This window comes from Brachyistius frenatus, unplaced genomic scaffold, assembly GCF_029030835.1.
Source record: "Brachyistius frenatus isolate BFR_SWC_R1_liver_20210118 unplaced genomic scaffold, ASM2903083v1 Contig_219, whole genome shotgun sequence".
NCBI lineage: Eukaryota > Metazoa > Chordata > Actinopteri > Embiotocidae > Brachyistius > Brachyistius frenatus.
In genome coordinates, this window is record NW_027210818.1 from 390,504 (window position 1) to 411,995 (window position 21,492).

At 42.9% G+C, this 21,492-nt stretch overlaps 2 protein-coding genes across 7 annotated transcripts in view; both read left to right on the forward strand.

Moving 5' to 3' along the window:
- The window catches only part of ripor1 (RHO family interacting cell polarization regulator 1), a 49,342-nt gene extending 39,302 nt beyond the window's left edge, over nt 1-10,040 (forward strand). For both annotated transcript variants that reach the window (XM_069719638.1, XM_069719637.1), the window contains exons 18-24: nt 298-433; nt 1,903-2,052; nt 2,240-2,398; nt 2,537-2,733; nt 3,296-3,379; nt 3,538-3,628; nt 5,696-10,040. In XM_069719638.1, the coding sequence (XP_069575739.1) occupies nt 298-433; nt 1,903-2,052; nt 2,240-2,398; nt 2,537-2,733; nt 3,296-3,379; nt 3,538-3,628; nt 5,696-5,793 (915 nt within the window). In that variant the 3' untranslated portion in view covers nt 5,794-10,040. The remainder of the gene's footprint in view (nt 1-297; nt 434-1,902; nt 2,053-2,239; nt 2,399-2,536; nt 2,734-3,295; nt 3,380-3,537; nt 3,629-5,695) is intronic.
- A 796-nt stretch (nt 10,041-10,836) lies between these two features.
- On the forward strand, nt 10,837-20,818 carry ctcf (CCCTC-binding factor (zinc finger protein)). 5 transcript variants are annotated; one of them, XM_069719640.1, is made up of 17 exons: nt 12,131-12,288; nt 12,380-12,422; nt 14,014-14,194; nt 14,327-14,466; nt 14,657-14,776; nt 14,969-15,148; nt 15,405-15,617; nt 15,719-15,872; nt 16,736-16,906; nt 17,034-17,167; nt 17,254-17,374; nt 17,819-17,968; nt 18,135-18,295; nt 18,579-18,761; nt 18,869-19,001; nt 19,094-19,339; nt 19,874-20,818. In XM_069719640.1, the coding sequence occupies exons 1-17, from the start codon at nt 12,272-12,274 to the stop codon at nt 20,119-20,121; spliced, it is 2,595 nt and encodes an 864-aa protein (XP_069575741.1). In that variant the 5' UTR covers nt 12,131-12,271; the 3' UTR covers nt 20,122-20,818. The 5 variants fall into 5 exon arrangements, with proteins under 5 accessions (XP_069575742.1, XP_069575743.1, XP_069575744.1 ...); XM_069719639.1 differs by having other exon boundaries at nt 12,132-12,288; nt 15,710-15,872; XM_069719641.1 differs by lacking the exons at nt 12,131-12,288; nt 12,380-12,422 and adding an exon at nt 10,837-11,002 and having other exon boundaries at nt 15,710-15,872.
- Nucleotides 20,819-21,492: the final 674 nt, after the last annotated feature.

The following is a 21,492-nucleotide window of genomic DNA, read 5'->3' on the forward strand; positions in this document are numbered from 1 at the left end:
ATAATATTTATATTGATTTCCAGCTTAGTTGATTTGTTAATACAGTTTTAATTGTTATAAAGTTTGTGGTAGTTTTGATCGTTTTTCTCTACATTATTGAAACGTAGTGTGTTGAAATACAACACGAAGCAGGAGCAGCTGTTTTCAGTCTTTACTGTAGCTCTACATGTTGTAGTAGGTAAACATCCCTTTCACTTAATCCGCCTGCATCGTGGCCATGTTATTAGTGGCAGACCACATGCTGACTGCACTAACGTACCTGACTGGTGTAAAGTGATGTGTGTGTTGTGTGTGCAGCGTCTGGGTATGTTCGGTCCTCTGCGGTGTGGAGAGATTTACGCTTTAGACAGACTGCTGAGAGACGCTCGAGTCTTCGAGATCATCCGACGCATCACCAAGGACAACCCACAGCGCCTCCGACAGGCGGCCGAAGGTACTCGCACACCTGTCTGAGCTTCACAGAGGACACGTTCCACCGACTGCAGGCGACGAATGGAAACACTAAAACACCGTCTCCACTTGCTTTTTCCTCAACGTGTCCAGGTTGCCCAGAAACAGTAAAACAAAAAACTACCCGAGTTCATTTTTAATCGTCATATTGCTGCAGCACCACTTCAGAATGACAAATCATGCGACACAAAAATAAATTTCAGGCTAAAAACAAGACACACTGAAGCTGCCCTGTTTTTGAGTGAAAACTAAATCGTCACAAAATATTTTTGAAAGTTTTCATCTCATGTTAAAGAAGATTACCAGACAGTTTGAATGTGGTTGTAAGGTGTGTGATGAAGACTGGATGTTCGTGTTTCTGTGGCTGTCACGTCTCATGCTGTGTTCCAGATGACTACTTCCCTCAGTACTCTAACAAGTAGAGCTCAGAGTCAGGACTCTTACTTGTGTCGTTCAGGAACTTTAACAGAGTAGAGTTGTTTCAAGTCACACACGTCTGTTCTTCACTGACCGGAAATGACCTCATCATGTGACCACATCACCCTCCAACATATCTGCAGCTTTAATTATTTTACCCAGAAATCAACGTGTTTTTGTGTCCTCTGTTTAACACTCAATAAACACACTGATCCTTCTGTCCAGCAGCAGCAGAGAAAAAGAAACACTTTAGTGTTCAGGAACAGCTGCAGCTTCCTCAGACACTTAATTTGAAAATCCTTTATGGCCCCGCCCCCTTCCTGTACAGAGCCAAGATGGCGCCTGTTTAGGGTGGAACGTGTCCAGAGTTTCACACTTTCTGGACCTTTCTGAGTGCTTCATCCTGGTACTTGTAGTGTTCTGATGTTTCTGTACTGACAGTGTGAACACACTTATGCACTCAGAGTAGAGAGAGTTAGTACACAAGTACAACATCTGGAACCCAAGAACAACATCTGGAACACAAGAACAACATCTGGAACACAGCATCAGTCTTTAAAGGTGGTGTATGTTTCTTTTGTTGGCATCACGTCGCCTCACAGCAGGAAGGTTGTGGGTTTGAACCTGCCGAGCCTCTGTGTGGAGTTTACATTTCCCCTGTGCTGACATCCAAAGACATGCTTGTTAATTTGCGATTCTAAATTGTCCGTAGGTCTGAATGTGAGCGTGAACAGTTGTCTGTCTTTCTGTGTTGGTCCTCTGATGCACTTTCAGCTGCAGCTCCTCTGACCCTGTTCAGGATGATGCTGGTACAGATAACGGATGTGTAGATGTTCCTTTGTACATTAAACTATGTGGAAGAAGCAATTATGCTTAAGAAGTTCCCTTTTTTTTCTTAATTTTCAACAACACAATTATCTAAGAAAAAACTAGTAAGTGGAAATTTAGTTTAAGAGATGACTCCTTCTTCAAATATAAAAAACAGCTTCTCTCCTTCCTTTCTCCTGACTGTGTCTTATTGCCTCTCTGCTGCAGTGATACCACAGCTGGGCCTGTGTCCGGGTGTTGTGTCACTATGGCAACAGTGTGTGGGACAGGGCAGTGTGTACAGTGTCTCCGCTGAGAGCTTCCTGGTTACACTGTCCGAAATCTACTCCAGCCTGCTGCCTGACAAGGCAGACACAGGTACAGCAGCATCCCTGTGTGTGTGTGTGTGTGTGTGTGTGTGTGTGTGTGTGTGTGTGTGTGTGTGTGTGTGTGTGTGTGTGTGTGTGTGTGTGTGTGTGTGTGTGTGTGTGTGTGTGTGTGTGCGCGCGCGCGTGCATTTGTGGCAGTGTGTGTGTGCCATGATAACACTCGTGTGTTTGTCCAGTGTTCCTGTGTCTGATTGAGCGCGTGGTGGATCAGCGGTTGCCACGGCGAGGCAGCAACAGAGACAGCGTCACGGTGACATTGTTCCAGCTGTGGAGCTATTTGGAGTCCAACGCCGTCTGTGACATGGAGACACACATCGCTGAGCTGGCAGAAGAGGGTACACACACACACACACACACACACACACACATGCACGCACGCACACACGCACGCACACACACACACACACACACACACACAGAACTAAAGTGAAATGACTGATCAGTGCTAATCAGAACCGACCTCCCTCCTCCAGTGTGGTTGGTCCAGAACCTGGCGTCATGTGACCAGGACACGATCGTCCAGGCGCTGCGCCGTCCTGCAGAGAGCGGCCTGCGGAGAGAAGGACTTCATGCTGTGGTCAAATTACTGAAAGATCCGCGGGGAAAAGTGTCGGCCTCCGCCAGCTCAGTGCTGAGAGGCCTGGCGGCTCAGCCCAGACAGAGGGAGCAGGTGAGAGGACGCTGTCTGCATCAAACACTCAGAGATCCAACTCAAGATTACTACGGATATTTTGTGAATAATGAATGACTGAATTGTCTTTATTTTAACAATTTTAAGATGGTGAGAATGTCATAATTCTGTATTAATTAAAAAGATGTGTTCTTATTTATAAAGAGGAACCTGTCTTGACGAGCACATTGATGATATTTATATATTTTGGAATGAATAAATAATCTGTGATCTACTTATGACCAGAATATTTAGTCAGTTTGACGTTTTACACTGTAAAAGGACGCACTACATTTTCTTGTTTTTATTGACATGACATAATATCAGGCTTAGAACAGGTTGATATTATTGATTAGGCTCTGATCATGAGGCATTAGTGTCACACATGCATGCATGTGCACACACACACATCACAGCAGTATAAACAGCAGAACAAAGCTTCATAATAATTATCTTGCTGTAAAGCACTTTGAGCTGCATTTATTGTATGAAGGGTGCAATACAAATAAAGTTTTCATTATTATTATTTGTATGATATGTATATCCTCCTCCTCCTCCTCAGGCTTTGGTCAGCTGTCTGGAGCTGCTGGAAGACGAAAACATGGACACCAGAGTGTGTGGATGCAAAGCGTTAGCTTGTCTCAAGGTAAAGTTTGTCCTCCCGTCCAAACTTCTTCCACTGTGGTAAAACAGCGAGTCACAGCAGCGATCCGATTTCTGTCGCATCGAAACAGCCGACTGTCGGCAGCGTGTTTGTTTGTCTTTCGTCCCACTGACCTCAGTGTTCCATCTTTGTCGTTCCAGGCCAAAGAAAGCATCGATCAGTTAGTGTATCTCTGTCGGACGGACAAGGAGGAAGTTCGAGATGCTGCCAAACAAACGCTGCTCGTGCTCGGTAATAAAAACCTTCATGTTTACTGAGAATATATCCGTTAGACGACACATTTCCTGCACAAAAGCAGCAGTCTGCAGGTGGAAGACTCAGTCTGTTCTGCATCAGATGTCTTCTTTAGAGGAAGTCTTCCGCCTGCGTGCTGTTTGTTTGTTTGTTTGTTTCACTGCATTTTATCTGTCAGTTGTGATAGCTCTGACATTATGATTCCACATTTATCAAAATGATTTTAAAATAAAAGACAATCCGAGTAAAACAAAGATGGTTAGAAATACGGTAATGCATCTTAACGAGACAGTCATGAATGCAGAAAAAATAATTAGGAGGCGCTGCTCTGGTGACTGCACACTTTGGGTCATTGCCTTTAGGTTATAAAATTAATTCAAAAATAATTAATAAACCAATTTAATATAAATAAATTATAGATAAGATAAATTATCTTAATTTAAGATAAATTATAAGTCACAAAGTGTTTTAGGGGGATTCTCACTGTAAACTCTGCTGGATTCATTACAGCACAAAAAGTTAGACTTCCTAAACAAAACGGGCTTCATCAACAAAAAAACTTCTCATTTACAGCCAGCAGCTCTTCAACCTGCAGCTTCAACCACATGCTGGTCAAAAATAAACACCAAACAGGAAGTGACAGGGTTTCTGGGAAATGTGGCCTCATGAGAATCAGGCCACCGCTCATCACACCTCCCTGCATCAGTCTAATCAGACAGGATGTGTCGAATTATAGCCTCCCAGCTTTTTATGCATATAGTATTTGTTGAATTCACATTATTTATGCCCTTATTTTTACAGCAGATGCAGCCAAATTTATTTTAAATGTATAGTCACCAACTGTGTGTACAGCAGCTTTTATGACTCAGTTGCTGTGAAAAAGCTGCTTGGTTCTCGGCTCTTAAAGGAAAACACAAACACCTGCTGTCGTCGCAAAGGAAATATATTTATGTTGCATCGGAGACAATATTTCCTGAATGCAGTCTCATTTTTAGACTGAACAGAGACTTCAGAGCTTCGTTTCCATTTGTCAGATATACACAGCACATCATTTTCCCAACCACGTAGATATGATTATGAAACAGAAATCACACAAAGCAACTCATTTCTTGCAACATGTGTATTGTACTGAATTTACAACCTTTAACCTTTAACCCAAGTTCAAATATTATACTGATCTGGGTTGAGCTTTAAAACACACACCAAAGGAGAGAGTCTGACTTCAAGCACAGCAACCCATCACTTCAGACATGAATCAGTAGCTAACAAAGGAATAATCATAACTATAAGTTTATCACAAAGTTTACTTTCACAAAGTTGAAAACTATGATGTGCAGCATGTTTATTATTATAATAGGAAGTGATTATACATGGCATGTCTTTTATCAGGTAGTAGTTTTTAAAAAAAAAAATCTTCATTTTGCAATTTTCTCAAAAAATCTGCAATTTTCTCATAAAAAGAAATCACATAAAATCCCAAAGAGAACGCAGTAAAATCCAGGAACGACCGCCTGATGTTAGTGACAATATGTTCTCTTAATATAATAATAATAATAAACTTTAGTTTTATAGCACCTTTCATACAAGAAACACAGGTCAAAGTTCTTTACAGCAAGAAAATGACATGCAGTTCTATATATAAAGGAACTTTTCAAAATATAGAAGATAAATATTATGCATAAGAACAGATAAAATGCATTAACTGATAGTGATGTTGACCAAAACTGTGGAAATCAGATGCATGTAGAAAAACAACTTGTTGACTCTGGTGGGGTTGATTCAGACTTTATTAATGTACCAACACAATGTTTCTTATATTGATTACACTGTGTATAAGACCTGTTTATTGTAACCTCTAACTGTGGTGACTGACAAAGTTTTTTTGTTTCATCAATTCATTTCATTCATATATTTGTCATACAAGAAGATAATTAAGGCAGAAATAAGAAATATGCACAATTCTTTCTTGCTTTCTGCCAGATGTCATGTTTTCCATAATTCATCCATTCTGTCACTCACTCACTTCCTCCATGTTGTCGTTCTTCCGTTCACCGTGCGGAGCAGGCGAGGAGGGGAAGATGGCCCACCGCCACGTGGAGACGTCTCAGGACACCATACCGAGACTCTTCTCTCCGGGAAGCATGGCCAGCACAGCTTTCTAACATACATGCACACGCACACACACACACACACACACACACACACACACACACACACACACACACACACACACACACACACACACACACACACACAAAACTACAAAGTCAGCAACACAATATGAATCTGTTGTGTTTTTGCAGTGCTTTAACATGACACGATGTCAGGAGAATATCCGGTATGCTGTTTTTTTCTTCGCCGCCAGTACAACAAAAATGTACAAAGATGAACCTAATATATGATAAACAGTATATACACACTGTCAGAGGGTGCAAAACAACCCAAAAAAACTTTACACTGGGGAAAATATTTAAAGTTAGTAAGCTACAATCTCACCACATTATCAAACCTGTGCTCAATACTCAGTGATTGATGAGGGATGTCCGGGTCAAATGGATTTTTTTTTTTTTTTTAAATATATGTATCAAAGTATATTTAGAGTTTGCTTTATTCTGGTCACATGATGAACCAGTCAGCATGCACACAGTAAATACACCCTTCTCCACAGTAATGCTTCCCCGACCATTACATCAAACTCCTTCTCTGGTTTCTTGCTCCAGATGTACAGCTCCTTCTGCGAGGTGACACGCCTGAAAACTGAACACGAATCGCTGTAGACGGTTTGATTCTCCTGACTCTCCTTGGGCTTGTTGACTTGTTGACCCCGTGCTCATTCAGCACTCCTCATGCTGTCGTTTGTAAATCTGCCTTAATGTTGCATTTTCTGCTAAAAAATCTTAAAAAAAAAAAAAAAGAGTTTAAAATCTGTCTGCATGACGTACTTGCCTGCACACTCTATTGTTTCAAAGACGCGTGATGGAAAATAAGCACTTATGAAAGACAATTTAAAGTGTAGTGTTTAGAGGAGAAACTAAAGACTGACACCAAACTCAGTTACTGCAGCCTGTCTAATACAGGAAGTCAACTTTTATTTTTTTAATATTTGAACAGTCAGTGGATTATTAAGGCTGTGAACTCTTTAAGTTACAGGGTAAATACGAGATGTTGGCAGCAAAGACCTCTTTAGTTTCTGCACTCTTTCAATTCAACTCGACTTTATTTATATAGTGTGATCCATAAAGAAGTACACAAAGAAAATACAAATACAAATCTTGACGTTTATTTTGGAGTGCACATGAGTTTGTGTTCCCACTTAGCTGAATTTTATGCATGTTGCATCACAGAGTGGAGCAGTAACATCTGGATGTGGAGGAGTGTACTGGTTAACGTAATGGCAGTAAGATAGGTTGGATCTGTCGGAGTATCATCGGGTCACCTTGAACCTGTGACATCGTGGCTGACGTCGACCGAGCAGCTCAGACAGCTGTGGTCGGTTCACACTGACAGACAACAAAGAAATAATATCTGCTTTTCTACTTCTCCTCCTGGCTTATTAACTGTGAAATGTTTTTTTTTTTTTAATTCAGAAGATACAATGAAAGCTTCTCACTCAGTCTCACAGGCCTTTATATATTTAATGTTGTCGATATTTCGGCAGCAGATGAAAAAGAAAGAAAAGCAAAAAGAACTCGTAGTGTAGTTAGAGACTAAATAACTTCAGCTGCTTCTGCACAGAGAATGATTGAAGCACTTCAGTGCCATTACTCTTTACGATTCTCATTTGTATTTTATTCTTATGGAACTATATATAAAATAACTATGCCTATGGAACACGATATTTTATGATTTTAAATTGTTTTACCAGAGCACAGTCTTAATTTGTCAAAGTATTCTTTGTTTTTTGTTCCACTGACATATCTGCTGTAAATGGCAGCATTTTGTTAGCAGTCGCTGAATATTTGCATCCATCCAGGTCTTCACTTTAAATTCACATTAATATCAAACAAACCGTGACACATCGAAGAAGTCTGGTTTGAAAAATACATCCTTTAACTGTTAGTATACTTAAATATTTGAACAGGAATTATTATAATAGAACTTGAGTGAATTTTGAGTAAATTGCCCCCAGACATGAGATCATAAATCCTTAAAGGGCCATACATGTGTTTCTGCATGTTTGTACCATTTACTAGTTAACATTGAAATAATAATTCTGCTGGCCATTTTCCAAAGGAAGCACATTCAACATAAAAAAAACAAGATTCATATTTTATAACTGACTTAGTATTTTTTAATTGCCAGATGAGTATCTTGTATAATTCATTGTGTGAGCTGCAGTTATGAGATGTGACTTCTTATTACAAAGTAGCTTTCTCATAATTATTAAATAGAATTTCATTATTATGTGATTAGTTTTCTAATTTTCTCCTAATAATGAGATACTAAGTAATAGTTAAGGGATAATATCACCTTTTTCATTTTGTGGTTGCAGTTTGATTCTACTTTAAAGCACAGTTTGGAGTTTAGATTTAATTTTTCCCCTTCAAGCAGTGGCAACTGCTTGAAAAAAAGGATCATAGTAGTACGTCTCCAACAACAATAAGACAAAAGTAACCTGATATTATGACTGAGCACACTCAAAAATGTGCATTATCAAGTTAAGAAATGTGTTTTTTAGTAAATGGTTAGAAATGTGCAGAAGCACTTGTTAATATTTGTAAAGAAGTATTGAGGCGTTGTTTACTTCATAATCCGACAAGTTATCAACAGTTTGATTAATGTCAGTGAAGTTGCCAAAATGTCCAGTGTTTTGATAGTTTATCGACGTGTCCCAGTCTCATACTGTATACTAATACTAAGATGAAGACCTGATGTGTTAATGCTGACAGGAGGTCATTGAAAAGCACTCTAAAGGAGGGGGCTCTAGTGATGGTCCGTCTCCTCGTTTGGTCTGAGATGAAACAGCTCACAGTGATAGAGCCATAAAACGTGGTTCAGGATGAACAAAGTGAGGTGACTTTTTCTTCTGGTGCCATCGTCGGGTCGACATTTCAGCCTTCAACTGGCTCATAAAGTCATAAAGTCGTTCCCGTCAACTGGAATTTGTATTTAGCAAATGTTACAAAACACAAACGATGAAATAAGTTGTTAAACGTGACTAAATATCAGCATGCTGTCGTTGTAATTGTGATCATGTTAAGAAGCTACTGTTAGCATTCAGCTCCAAAACGCTGCCGTGCCTTCGTGCAGCCTCACAGAGCCTGCAGCTCGGCTACAGCCCTGCTGTCTCATCCCGCTGTCCTCAACTGCTTCATCAAAATCATACTAAACGTAGTACTTTTAGTCAGGCAGGTTTTAACTATACCTCACTTTATTATTCTTTTTTTCTGATGTGTGAAGAAGCCACTAACAGAAAGCAGTTTGAATTACTAGAGAGTATGCAGATGGGGCACAACTGTAGTCTTCAAACAGGAAGGATGACGCTTCCTGATGTAACAATGTGCCAAACCTGTTCACTTCTCTTAAAGTAACTTCACTGTTTTTAGCGGCACCAAAGTGTGTTGAGAAGCTACTTCTTCGACCGTTCTGGAAACCAAATCGGTGGTGACTGTGCTTGCAATCTCTGCAGAGGATTAGAACATGGCTGAAAACATACACTGTGTCTGAGGGTGGCGGAAACGGCTCAGATTGAATTCAGTTCACAGATTCATGTCAGAAATAGTTTAAATCGGTTTATCTGACCTTTTTTTCCTCGATGACCTCTGAGCTTAATCTCTGATTTTAGTCCTCAGGGATTCATCTCGGCAAAGAGTTGCTTTATTTTTCACTTTGTGCTAATCCTCTGTTATGCATCTGAAATGTATATTTATTGAAGGCAATAATGAATATTAATGTACTGTTGTGTGATATTTTTGCAGCTGCTAGAGAGCTGAACAGACAACCATTTGTATATTGTGTTCAGTTTGGATGTTTAGTTCTGTAACACAGCATACGATGAGCGACAGGATGCAGAGTCACTGGAATCATATCATAGGACCGACGTCACGAGGGAACTCACTGTTTGTATATATGGAGGCCACCACTGTATTCAATGTATTTGCCACTGTTAGTTTCTATAGGACAGCAGGTTTCTGCAGCTATACCTCTGCATCCATGAAGCATCTCGCAGTGTTTAAGTGCCTCGAGGTTTGACAGTAACAGAGATGCAATGAGACGTAGACGAGATCCTTTATTAAAGAGTGTGAAGCAGTGAAAAAAAAAACACTGTATCACAGAATATATTTTTTTCCACTGGCTTGATAAATTGTGCAGCATTGGAAACAATGTTTTTTTTTTTTCCCTTTTCTAATATATATTTTCAGGCATTCTTGTGTCAAATATAACTATTAAAAATGTGTTCAAAGATTGACCCATGTGCCTTTGACTTTGTTGATTATGCTATGAGCTGCTCACACACGTGCAAATAACACACAGGTATTCTGGCTGAGACCTTTCCTGCACTTTCTGAAAGTTCTAGAAGTTTTTAGATAAAATTGCACTGATTATTTTTACAGTAAGATTTAACCCAGAGTGCAGAGGGTATAATATATAATGCCTGCAGGGCATATGAAAGTTCAGAAGCCATACTGAAAGCAGAGAATATCTGCCTCAGCTCAAATGTGCTGGTAAATCATGAGAATGATGACTTAAGTCAAGCTGTTCATGCACTGATTAATAGTTGATAGAAATATAGTACTGTATATTCAAACTAATGTAAAGTTTTCAAAAGAAAATGAAAAATAGTATCTATGGATTTTAATTTCCCCTCATCATTGTTTACCTCAAATAAAAATGCCTGCAAGATTGGTGTGACATTATTCCATGTCAGATTCTACAGTGTCAGCCACAAATCACAGAACCTTTTATTTAATTTGCCATGACATAAAACGGATGCACGCACGCCATTTCAGGTCAAACGTTTTATTTTAAATGAACATAATTTCTTACAATGTTCTACTTCTTGTACATACTTTCATTATAGACTTTAACAATATGGAAGTTGTTCCCCGAGTGAAACTCGTCTGTCCGAGGGTTTTGAAGGCGTCGCTATTGCCTCCACTGTGATAAATGGGCTTTCAATGTACTCCAACGGGGCGCCCCTCCTGGCCAATCAGGGTGTCTGCAGCAGCTTCGACACCACCCCCCAGCGGCCGCACAGGCGCACTGAGCGCCCAACTGCCATTTTGTGGCAGAAGCTACTCTGCTAAAGCGGGAGAGGGATTAAAACAAACTGCGAAGAAGCCTGCATTTTTTTACCAGCCGGGTGAACTTTGTAGCACTGACTCCGTGCTGCCGGCCGAGTAAAACGGGAGGAGAAACACACTGAAACAGGTAAAGTACCACTACTTTTCTGATAAGGGGGAATTTGCAGGATCTTTAATCGGCCTCTAGGTGTCACGATGGGGCTCTGGGTCCGGGCAGCTCGTCGGAGAGTGTTTGTCTCCCTCTATCGTTATCGAAAATCCCGTCAAAATACGTTTAAATAACCGAACTTAGAAGAAATGTACACACGGCCAGCCGTATTTCACGTGTATCTGTGAACATACAGCGGAGGATGTGTTGCTTGTCCCGGGTCGGTTTGGTGAGGCTGAGGCCGAGGCGTCCATTTTCTCGCCTCTTTGTTTCCCGTCTTTACAGACATGGAAGTGGCGCGTTCAAGTGACTGCGCTCAGCTAACGGGAGCCTTCACGGACGCGAGCCGAAACGCAATACGTTTCCACACACACGGAAACAGCCGCGGGGCCGCACGGACGGACGGACCGTCGTCGCGTTTGATCCCGCCGGTGCTCCGCTCCTGGTTCATTACGGAGCGTTGATCGGAAGAAGGCGGCAGCTAGTGAGCGTTTAAGGTTAGCGGGGTTAGCCGAGCTCGAGGCCCTCCCCACCCAACGCCCTGAGTGCGGCTGGAAAACTCCACAAAAAGCCCCAAAAAGTGATCCGAGCAGGCGCCGGAGTTGCTGTTTAATTTGACTGAATTGAAATCGGTGAATCGCCGAAGACTGAAATTAAAGTTAGTTCGCCTTCCTGGTCGCTGAGCACACAAACACAAACACGGAAACGGTAACGAGGCCAGTGCGGCAAAGAGGATGACGAGGCATTCACAGAAGCCGTCCTCGGAGGTCTCCGAGGCCAAATACACGAGTCAACTTCTCCTTAAATCTGGTACCTTCCGTTGTTCGAGTTGTGCGCCTCTCTCCTGTTTTTTGGGGCTCATCGCGACGCGGTCTGAGTTGTCAGTTGTTGTTGCACCCGTCGCCCGCTTGTCTTATTCGAGCCCACCGAGAGCCTCATGGCCACAGATCTATATTACAGCAGAGAGCTCCCTCTACGACTCGGCTCGGAGAGCTACAAAAATACCGCTGGATAGATGCAGTGCAGGCAGGCGACAGCTGCCCCGCTTCGTATCTTTGCCATGCTTGTGGGGATTTTTTTTTTTTTGTACCAGGAGGCAAAGCTCCTCTGAAGGCCTTTACCAGAAGCCTCTCCAGTTTCCACCCGTTTAGCATCAGAAGGACATGGAAGCTTAAATCAACAAGACTTTATGTCACTAATCATACACACATTTCCACAGTTGTTTTCTGTGTAAACAAGAATGCTGCTATGATGCTTTTAAATGAGTAAATACAGTAACTACTTGACACCATCTCGAGTACATATTATTATTGTATCTAATAAGAGTCCATCTTAACTTGGTACTTTCCATGTTAGTGTGACGAAAGACCTCATCCGAACCTGGGTCATATTGAAAATGGTAAATATTATAAATTTGTTAAAGAGATAGAGAGGTCAAAAATAAGAATTATAAATAATAAAATAAGTAATTTTGCTGCAGCAGCTTCTGGGCACTCAGAAACGGCTCAGATATGAATGTCATGTCGTTTCAAAGTATGTGGTGAAGTTGCGAAATGTAAAAACTAAAATAATCAGAACGATCAGCAGCCAATAAAGCTTTATTGATAAAGTCTTGCCTCTTACAATTAGTGGGGAAAACAGCTTTTATAAAACATGTAAGCACATATTCAAAGTTAACTTTTAGGCCATGTACCGATATCGGTATTTAGGAGCCTAAAAATCTGATGCCAATTTATTTGTTGGTTGTATATTTATAATATAAACATTTATCCTGAATAATCAATCTTGCTACATATATCTTCAATTTTTTTTTTTTTTTTTTTTTTATCCTTAACATTTGGACTAAGGTGGTCACAGTACGCAACATTGACATGTGCCTCAGTTTTGGTGTCTCGGTACAGCAGTGGAAATAAGAAATGGAAAGTACAGTGTTATATTTGAAAATGTAAACACTCAGGTTTCTAACTTACTGTAACCATCAAAATACTCAAATAGTGGATGTTGTAAATAAGATCAAAGAAATACCACGCTGACCTGTATGGTCTCAATATATTGAAATAAGTCAAATTGAAAATGACCATCAACACAAGTGCAACATATTCATAAATAATAATAAACGATTTGCCAAAGGAAGTTGCGCATGAAGAGAGCGTCAGGAAAGACAGAATAACAAGTTGTCGCTTCAGGTGAACAGGATTGAATAGTCCTCATCGTCAGAGATGTGTAAGACTGCTAAAGTCACTATTTCTGAGTGTAGAGGAAGTTTGTCTGTGTTTGAGTGCAGCTGTGTAACGTGTCCCTCTTCCCTCCCTCAGGTTGGCAGGGACAGACAGTCAGGTAGCACAACTTTGGTTAAGCAAAGCTCAGGGCTTTCCACTGCACAGGGGAGGACCAGTTCTGCCACCATCCCGACTGCAGCCCAGTCGCAAACATGTTACGAGTCAATGTTTCCCTTTTATTGGCGGTAACAGCAGTAGTGTTAAGTTTGAGTAAGTTTACAGCTGTATCACTCTGTTCACAGAAAATCCTGGAAATTATGTATTTTTCTTCCATATTTATTAATGGCCAATGATATGGAATTATTTGATGATCTGTTGGTTATGTTATGGCGAATTAGAGCTGTGACTGTTTGTAGAATATATTAAAGTTAAAATGGTGTTTTTCAATCACAATAATCTTCCCCAGCTCCAACAAGAATGGGAACTTTGAATGCTATGCAGTCTGGGTCAAAGGTCAACTCTTATGTCTCGAGTTAGAAATGTAGCATGCTGTTGTACAGTCCAGTCTGATGACAGTGAGACGTGTTCCTGGGTAGTTTCTTCTCCCCTGCTGTTTTTAAGGCCCCATTTAGTTCACTGTCTTGTGTTGAGTTGAAAGAACGATCGTCACGGCGGTCTTTCAGTAAAGCCGGTTCTAGTGGAGGGTTTAAAATGTCTGCAGGTGATGTAACGCTGCTACATAATGTCTGTTTCCACAACACCACCCCTCAGTTCCTACCCAGCATGGACGGCGGGCCAAACGATGGTGTAGGGGTGGTGGACGTCCCCACCAAAGACTTCCCGTCCATCCAGGCCGTTCACAGCCAGGACGCCATGGTGGCCGACCTCCTTCAGCAAGCTGCAGAGGCGGGGGGCGTGGTGGAGGGACAAGCTGGAGTCGTCCTGGAGCAAGGTTCTTACTCATCTTCTCGCCATTGAACTGTAAAAATCTCACATAGTAGTGCAGATTTCTGTTGCAAGCAGAAACGGTGTTGTTGTTGTTGTTGTTTTTTGTTTTGAGAATGTGGTCAATGTTGTGTTTCAGGTCACGGGGAAGGAATGGTAGCTGTCTCCCAATCCCAGCAGCAGCTGATGGAGGCTGGGGTCGGTGTGGAAGGCGGAGCAGGGGTTGAAATGATGGTGATGGAGTCACTGGATCCCACCTTGTTGCAGATGAAGACGGAGGTACAGTCATTTTAAGAATCTGTTATTTGATGTGACTCACTTGTTGCCCGGTCTCGGCACAGGCAGGAAGCCCTTTGTGCTAATGTCACTTTCGTTTTAGAAATCAAATTTGCAAGAACTCAAGACTCCAAAATGGCTGCTAGTGTCAGGCTTCACCCAATATGCCCATTAAATTGAAGCTGATTTACAGGTGATTGATCCTGCGGTGGGGGGATCATCAACCACCGTGGGTGTGGTCGGAGGGGTAGCGGGTGCTGCTCACCAAGCCACTGTGACAACAGTGGACCAGACTCAGATCATCACCCTGCAGGTAGGTGCTCCTGTAAACCATTTCATATCGTAACATCTTGTATCTCTTTGTGGTGTCAGAAGGAAGTTGACTTTACAAGATACGTGCAGGCCTTTCAAAAGTTCAATTCTCATATGTTTGGTATCCATTCTGAAGTCTTTCATCGGCCACAGTAGATGCTCCCTAAACACGTGTGCTGACCTCTGTCCTCAGGTGGTAAACATGGAGGAGCAAGCGGCTTTGGGCCTGGGGGAGCTGCAGTTGGTCCAGGTGCCTGTTTCTGCCACCACCGTGGAGGCCCTGCAGCAGGGCACCTTCGTAGACACCACCGCAATGCCAAAGGACGGAGACCCGGTCATCTGTCACACCCTGCCGCTGCCTGAGGGCTTTCAGGTACAACACTGATGCACGACTGCATTTTACAATTATAAACTGGATGACATTGTGGTTTTAAACCCCTCGCAGACATGTAGCCTACTTCATTACAAAAATCTATTCGCATTCAATCCAATGGTCAAATGATCAAAATATGTTTGGCTAGGGATGTTTTATATCATTTCTTTTGTCCACTTCAGCACCTCCAGAAGAAAACTCCACACAATGTCAGTTCTGATGAAATGACTAAACAATCCATGCATTTGATGTTCAGGTAGTTAAGGTCGGTGCGAATGGGGAGGTGGAGACAGTGGAGCAGGAGGAGGGAGCGGAGGTCCACCCCGGAGAGGAGGAAGATGAAGAGGTGGGACACCAGCTGCTGGAAGAAGGCGAGGAAGAGCCCATGCAGCCTCCAAATGACGACTCGAACTGGAATAAAGACCCGGACTATCATCCCCCGTCTGGAATCATCAAGAGGAGCAAAAAGGTGAGATATTTGTTGGTGATATCTGTCTTTGTTCCTGTAGATGTGGCGCTGCTCTCTGGAACTGAACTGAATTGACCTCCCTGTTTGTCCAGGGTAAAAAGAGCCGTCTGCGTTACGCTGAAGGAGACAAAGACATGGATGTCAGTGTGTATGACTTTGAAGAGGAACAGCAGGAGGGCCTTCTGTCCGAGGTCAACGCTGAGAAGGTGGTCGGCAACATGAAACCACCCAAACCTACCAAGATCAAGAAGAAGGGTAAGACGGTGCCTTTGAATGACACGATCAAATATGTAAATGTCCCCATCAGGTTTGATTTCATAGTTGGTTTTGGCTCGAAAAAGGAAAAAAAATACACTGATTTTTTAGAAACTACAGCATGAATCATATTTTTCTCCACCGGATTCACTAGTCACTCTAAATATAAGTAGGTAAGCAACAGGCAACATGTTTTTACAATGCACATTGCTTTACCCACAGTGCAATGCAATCAATTACTTTGTTTTGATCCCATGCTGCTGCTATATTACCGCACGTATTCTTCCTGAGAATTTTACACAAAATTACAAAATGCCAATAATAACATTACATAAAACATTTAGAGAGTAATATGAATTATTTACTTGTGTTATATATGGAGCATAAGTAATGACAAAACTTAACGCTAGTCAACATTTATGATTAGCAATTATTACAGCTATTATTATTATTATTATTATTATTATTTTGTAATACCTCCAACAATAGCAATATCAGTGTTATATGTGATACAGGATTCTTCCACAACACCAAACTACATAGAAACGGCTCATCGTAATACTATCACTACGTTATTATCAGTGTTATTATTGTACCAATAATAGAGTTATCAACACCACATTATTTTCGTGATTTTACCTGTGCAGTATTCAGAGCTATCACAACGATGTCTAAAGAGTCTTTTCTACAGAACAGGACTATTCATTTATTAAAGTTTTTATTTTACCTGCTTGAAGCGTTTAGTGTAGAATTTTTTTTCCTGACGTGTTACATCGTTGGTTTTTTTGCACGAGACCATGTCTCGTGGGATTTGAACCCTGTCACTGAATGTGAGCTCTGTGGATGTCGTTGCTGTGTGGTAGGAGTGAAGAAGACATTTCAGTGCGAGCTGTGCAGCTACACCTGCCCTCGACGCTCCAACTTGGACCGGCACATGAAGAGCCACACCGACGAGAGACCTCACAAATGTCACCTGTGTGGACGAGCCTTCAGGACGGTCACTCTGCTACGAAACCACCTCAACACACACACAGGTATTCACCAACCTACACCTTTACAGAAATATGAGGCCGAAAGTGTGCTGGTAAGTTTTAAGAGGGGACAGAAGACAACACGTGCACGCAAGGACAGTTTCCATGCGTCTTTGTTGCGTGTCTGCAGGAACTCGTCCACATAAGTGCACAGACTGCGACATGGCCTTCGTGACCAGTGGAGAGCTGGTCCGACATCGTCGCTACAAACATACTCACGAGAAACCCTTCAAGTGCTCCATGTGTGACTACGCCAGTGTGGAAGTAAGATTAACTCCCGTCTGCTTTTATGTTCTTGCTTTTTCCCAAAGATGAAATGTAAAAGTTCCCTCTGCGTGACTGTTGTGCAGGTGAGCAAACTAAAGCGCCACATCCGCTCCCACACCGGCGAGCGTCCGTTCCAGTGCAGTCTGTGCAGCTACGCCAGCAGAGACACGTACAAGCTGAAGAGACACATGAGGACACACTCAGGTACAACTGACACCAACTGTTCTGCTACGTGTTTGTTGAAGTACTGAAGGAGCACACTTGCAGAGATATCAGACTTTAGCAGCGTTATTTTTGTTTGATTATAGAAAAAACTCATTTTGGTTATTTTCATTTGGAAAGCTATTTTTAGCCTCACTCACAAAATAATGTATTAGAATTTTAGATTAATAGGAATTAACCTTTTGCTAAACTCCCCAAATAATCACTTTCAGTAGTCGTCATTTGTACTTGTAATGAAAAAATGTGGCTTCACTGATGGATACAGTTTTGTTCAAATCAGTACTTTTGCCAAAATGTATACTTTGTGTTTCATACCGCCGACCCATTATTATTTAATAGGTCTCTTTTCTATTCTTTTATACTTCTGCTGGATTAGAAATGTTAATAAGAAGATTGAACAGTAAATATGATCAACATTCTTCACAGGAGAGAAACCGTACGAGTGCTACATCTGCCACGCTCGTTTCACCCAGAGTGGAACCATGAAGATGCACATTCTGCAGAAACACACGGAGAACGTGGCCAAGTTCCACTGTCCACACTGTGACACTGTCATCGCACGCAAGAGTGACCTGGGTAACACACACACACACACACACACACACACACACACACACACACACACACACACACACACACACACACACACACACACACACACACAGAGTGTAAACATACCAGACAAACAGGTTGTTTACCGTGCCGTGTGGTTTCACCCCCCTGATTTGCGTTCCCTGTCCAGGTGTCCACCTCCGTAAGCAGCACTCCTTCATTGAGACTGGGAAGAAGTGTCGGTACTGCGACGCCGTGTTTCACGAGCGCTACGCTCTGATTCAGCACCAGAAGTCTCACAAGAATGAGAAGAGATTCAAATGCGACATGTGTGACTACTGCTGCCGCCAGGTCTGTTTATACACAAACGTCCTGTGATATGTGGAGTTACTGTATTCTGAGCTAATTATCAATTTAATTTCAATACTCAAGATCTCTCAAGACAGTGACCTTGCATTTTAAAAGGTTAAAATGTTAATGAATTCATTATTAAGAGTTATGAAGTGTCCCCACAGCCACTCCTGCTCCTCTTGAGTTATGTTTGCTGTGGTCATCTTCCTACTTCAGCCTGTTAGCTGGTAGAAGAACTGTAATTCAATTTAATTGAATGCGTGTCCCATGCTGCTGTTTCTAGGAGCGCCACATGGTGATGCATCGCAGGACCCACACTGGAGAGAAACCATACGCCTGCAGCCAGTGCGAGAAGACCTTCAGGCAGAAGCAGCTCCTGGACATGCACTTCAAACGCTACCACGACCCCAACTTCGTGCCCACTGCCTTCGTCTGCCCCAAGTGTAGCAAGACCTTCACTCGTAGGGTGAGAACGCTTTTCTCTCCAGCTGTCACACACCTGAAGCGAAGTCCTGAGTGGTTCAACACCAGATAATTCCTGATACTGACCATCTACCGGTGCTTTCTTTGTAGAACACCATGGCTCGCCACTCTGAGAACTGCAACGGAGAGGTGGAGGAGGCCGAGAATGGAGCTCCAGCCCCAAAGAAAGGGAGGAGAGGAAGAAAGAGGAAGATGAGGAGCAGGAGAGACGAGGACGACAGCGGTGAGAAGTCGGCGTTGTGCACGAGCAGGCCGATGATACTGTGCCAGCTGGAATCTAATCAGATCATCTGTACTCTGTCTCTTGTCATTCAGAGGAGGATCACGCTGAACTGGATGAGGAAGAGGAGGAGGGTGAGGGTGAGGAAGAGGCATCACTGCTACAGGAAGAGGAGGAGGAGCCGGAGAGCATGGAACTGGACCAGGCACCTGCCGCCATCCCGGTGCCGGCCCCCGACGAGCCGCCGGTCAAGAGGAAACGAGGTCGGCCCCCGAAGAACGCCCCCAAGCCTCCGACCCCCAGCAAGTCGGTCAGGGTGGCGGCCAAAACCACTGCTGCTGGTGAGAACACGACACGATGGGTTACACAGATCAGAGCAGCTGACGTTCAAGAGCAAAATGTTGCAAAGTACAGACCTCAGATGATCATCGGTGAAGATGACATCATATTTGAACAGCTGGTAGTCTCCCAGTTTTCCTGCAGCTGTGAGCGGTGCGACGAGGTTACCTGTCGTGATACCTGCATATCAACTGGGTTTTAAACTTAATGAGTCACTGAACATAAAAACAAACTGCTTCAGTCTCTTTTTAAAACATTAAAACAGTATTTTTCTGAGCGTGTGTCTCGCTCAGTTTACTTTGCTGCTGGTTTCTGACGCGCCGCATCACGTGATGTAACGCTGCGTTGTCATTGGTTGAGGGATAGTAGGAGCGTTTGTTTCGATGTAGCTGATGTCCCGAGAGAGAGATTCTGATTTGTTTACAATTAATTGTGCTGCCCTACTTCAGATACGTCCCGTTGTTACCTGCATCAGGTGTTTACTTTTTCTTATTCCCAGAGTTCCGAGCTAAAGTGCGTCTTTGTGTGTTTTGAAGCTACCGCCATCATTCAGGTGGAGGATGAGAGCACTGGCGCCGTGGAGAACATCATCGTGAAGAAGGAGGAGGGCGACGCCGCTGTCGCCACTCCTCTGGAGCAGGGCGTGGCCCTGACTGTGGAGGGGGTGGGGCTAGACGAGGAAGGGGTGGAGACTGTTGAGCTGGCCGTGAATGAGGAAACAGCAGCAGCTGCTGCCAACGGAGACCTGACACCAGAGATGATCCTCAGCATGATGGACCGGTGAACACGACACACTGCATCACACATGTAGCCGGACTACGACTCTCAAATCTGCAAATATACGTTAATATTTCCTCTTACTCTGCCTTCACCTGACGCTCCTCGACCCGAAACGGCTTCAAAAACGGGGGCGGTGAAAATACCCGTGCACAAAGAAGGGAGGCTGCATGTAGATACTAAACACAGCATCCATGTACATCAACCTGCATACTGATTTATACGAGTCACACACACACACACACACACACACAGATAGCAGACCCTCCTGCACACACACCTGTGTCATCTCCCTCTTAGACAGACGTGTCCACCACGGCTCTCTTAATGCTAGTTTTCAGTTTGAATGTCCTATGAATGAGACTCTTTGTATTTTGCTACTTGTTCCTCCTGAAAGCCACATCCTGTGTCGGTCTCCGCCCACACACACACTCTGCAGTTCATCCTCTCCATCACGCTGACATATGAATATATTATTTGATGTAACTTCACATTTTGCTCTTCTGCTTGCTGTTCATGCAACAATGCTGATATTTGCAAATTCCAAGCGTGTGTGTGTGTGTGCGCGCGCGCGCGCGTGTGTGTGTGTACAGATACATGCACATACATACATTCATATATGTATATATGTACACGTGTATTTACTTAACAACAAGGTAGTATACGGTACTTTGATTTGCCGCTGAGTTACCTCTCAGTCATATGACCTGACCGCGTGTCCACACACCAGGTCCTCCGTGACCTGGTGTGTGGACACGCGGTCCACCTTGTACATTGAGTCTTTAAGAGGAGTGAGTCGACGGGAGGACAGACAAACGGGTGTTTTCTAGTCGACTCGTTAGACCTCCACGATGCCGGCACCAGACCCGGTTCTGAACCGAGAGCAGCTCCCGGTCGGCCCGTGATCACTAACGGGTTGAAATAGCTGCTGAATTAGTTTCCCAGTTATATTTAGATTTTTTTATTTTTTAATTCTTTCTCTTACCTATCACGGATGGATGTTCCTCCTCTTCCTTTCTCGCATTTCGAAGGACTCGAAGGCCATCACAGAAAATGAACGATCGCAGGTTGTGATTTTAAAACATTCCAAACACTTCAATCAATATGAAATTATGACTATGCATCTCAATCATCTCACCTCAAGTATTCAGCAGTGACAAATATTGCTTTGCCGGGTAATAAAACTCGCTCTGCCTCTTTCCATGAAATGTTTCCCACCCCAGTTTATATCGAACAGTGAACGAAGACCAGACCGTGAGTCGATGTCACTACCCACCCCCCCACCCCCCAATAATAATCAGCCCTAACCAGCCTTGGCAGGTGGCGTGTGATTGTAAATACACATTAAAAATCCTTGTGGACCTTTTGAATCTTTTTA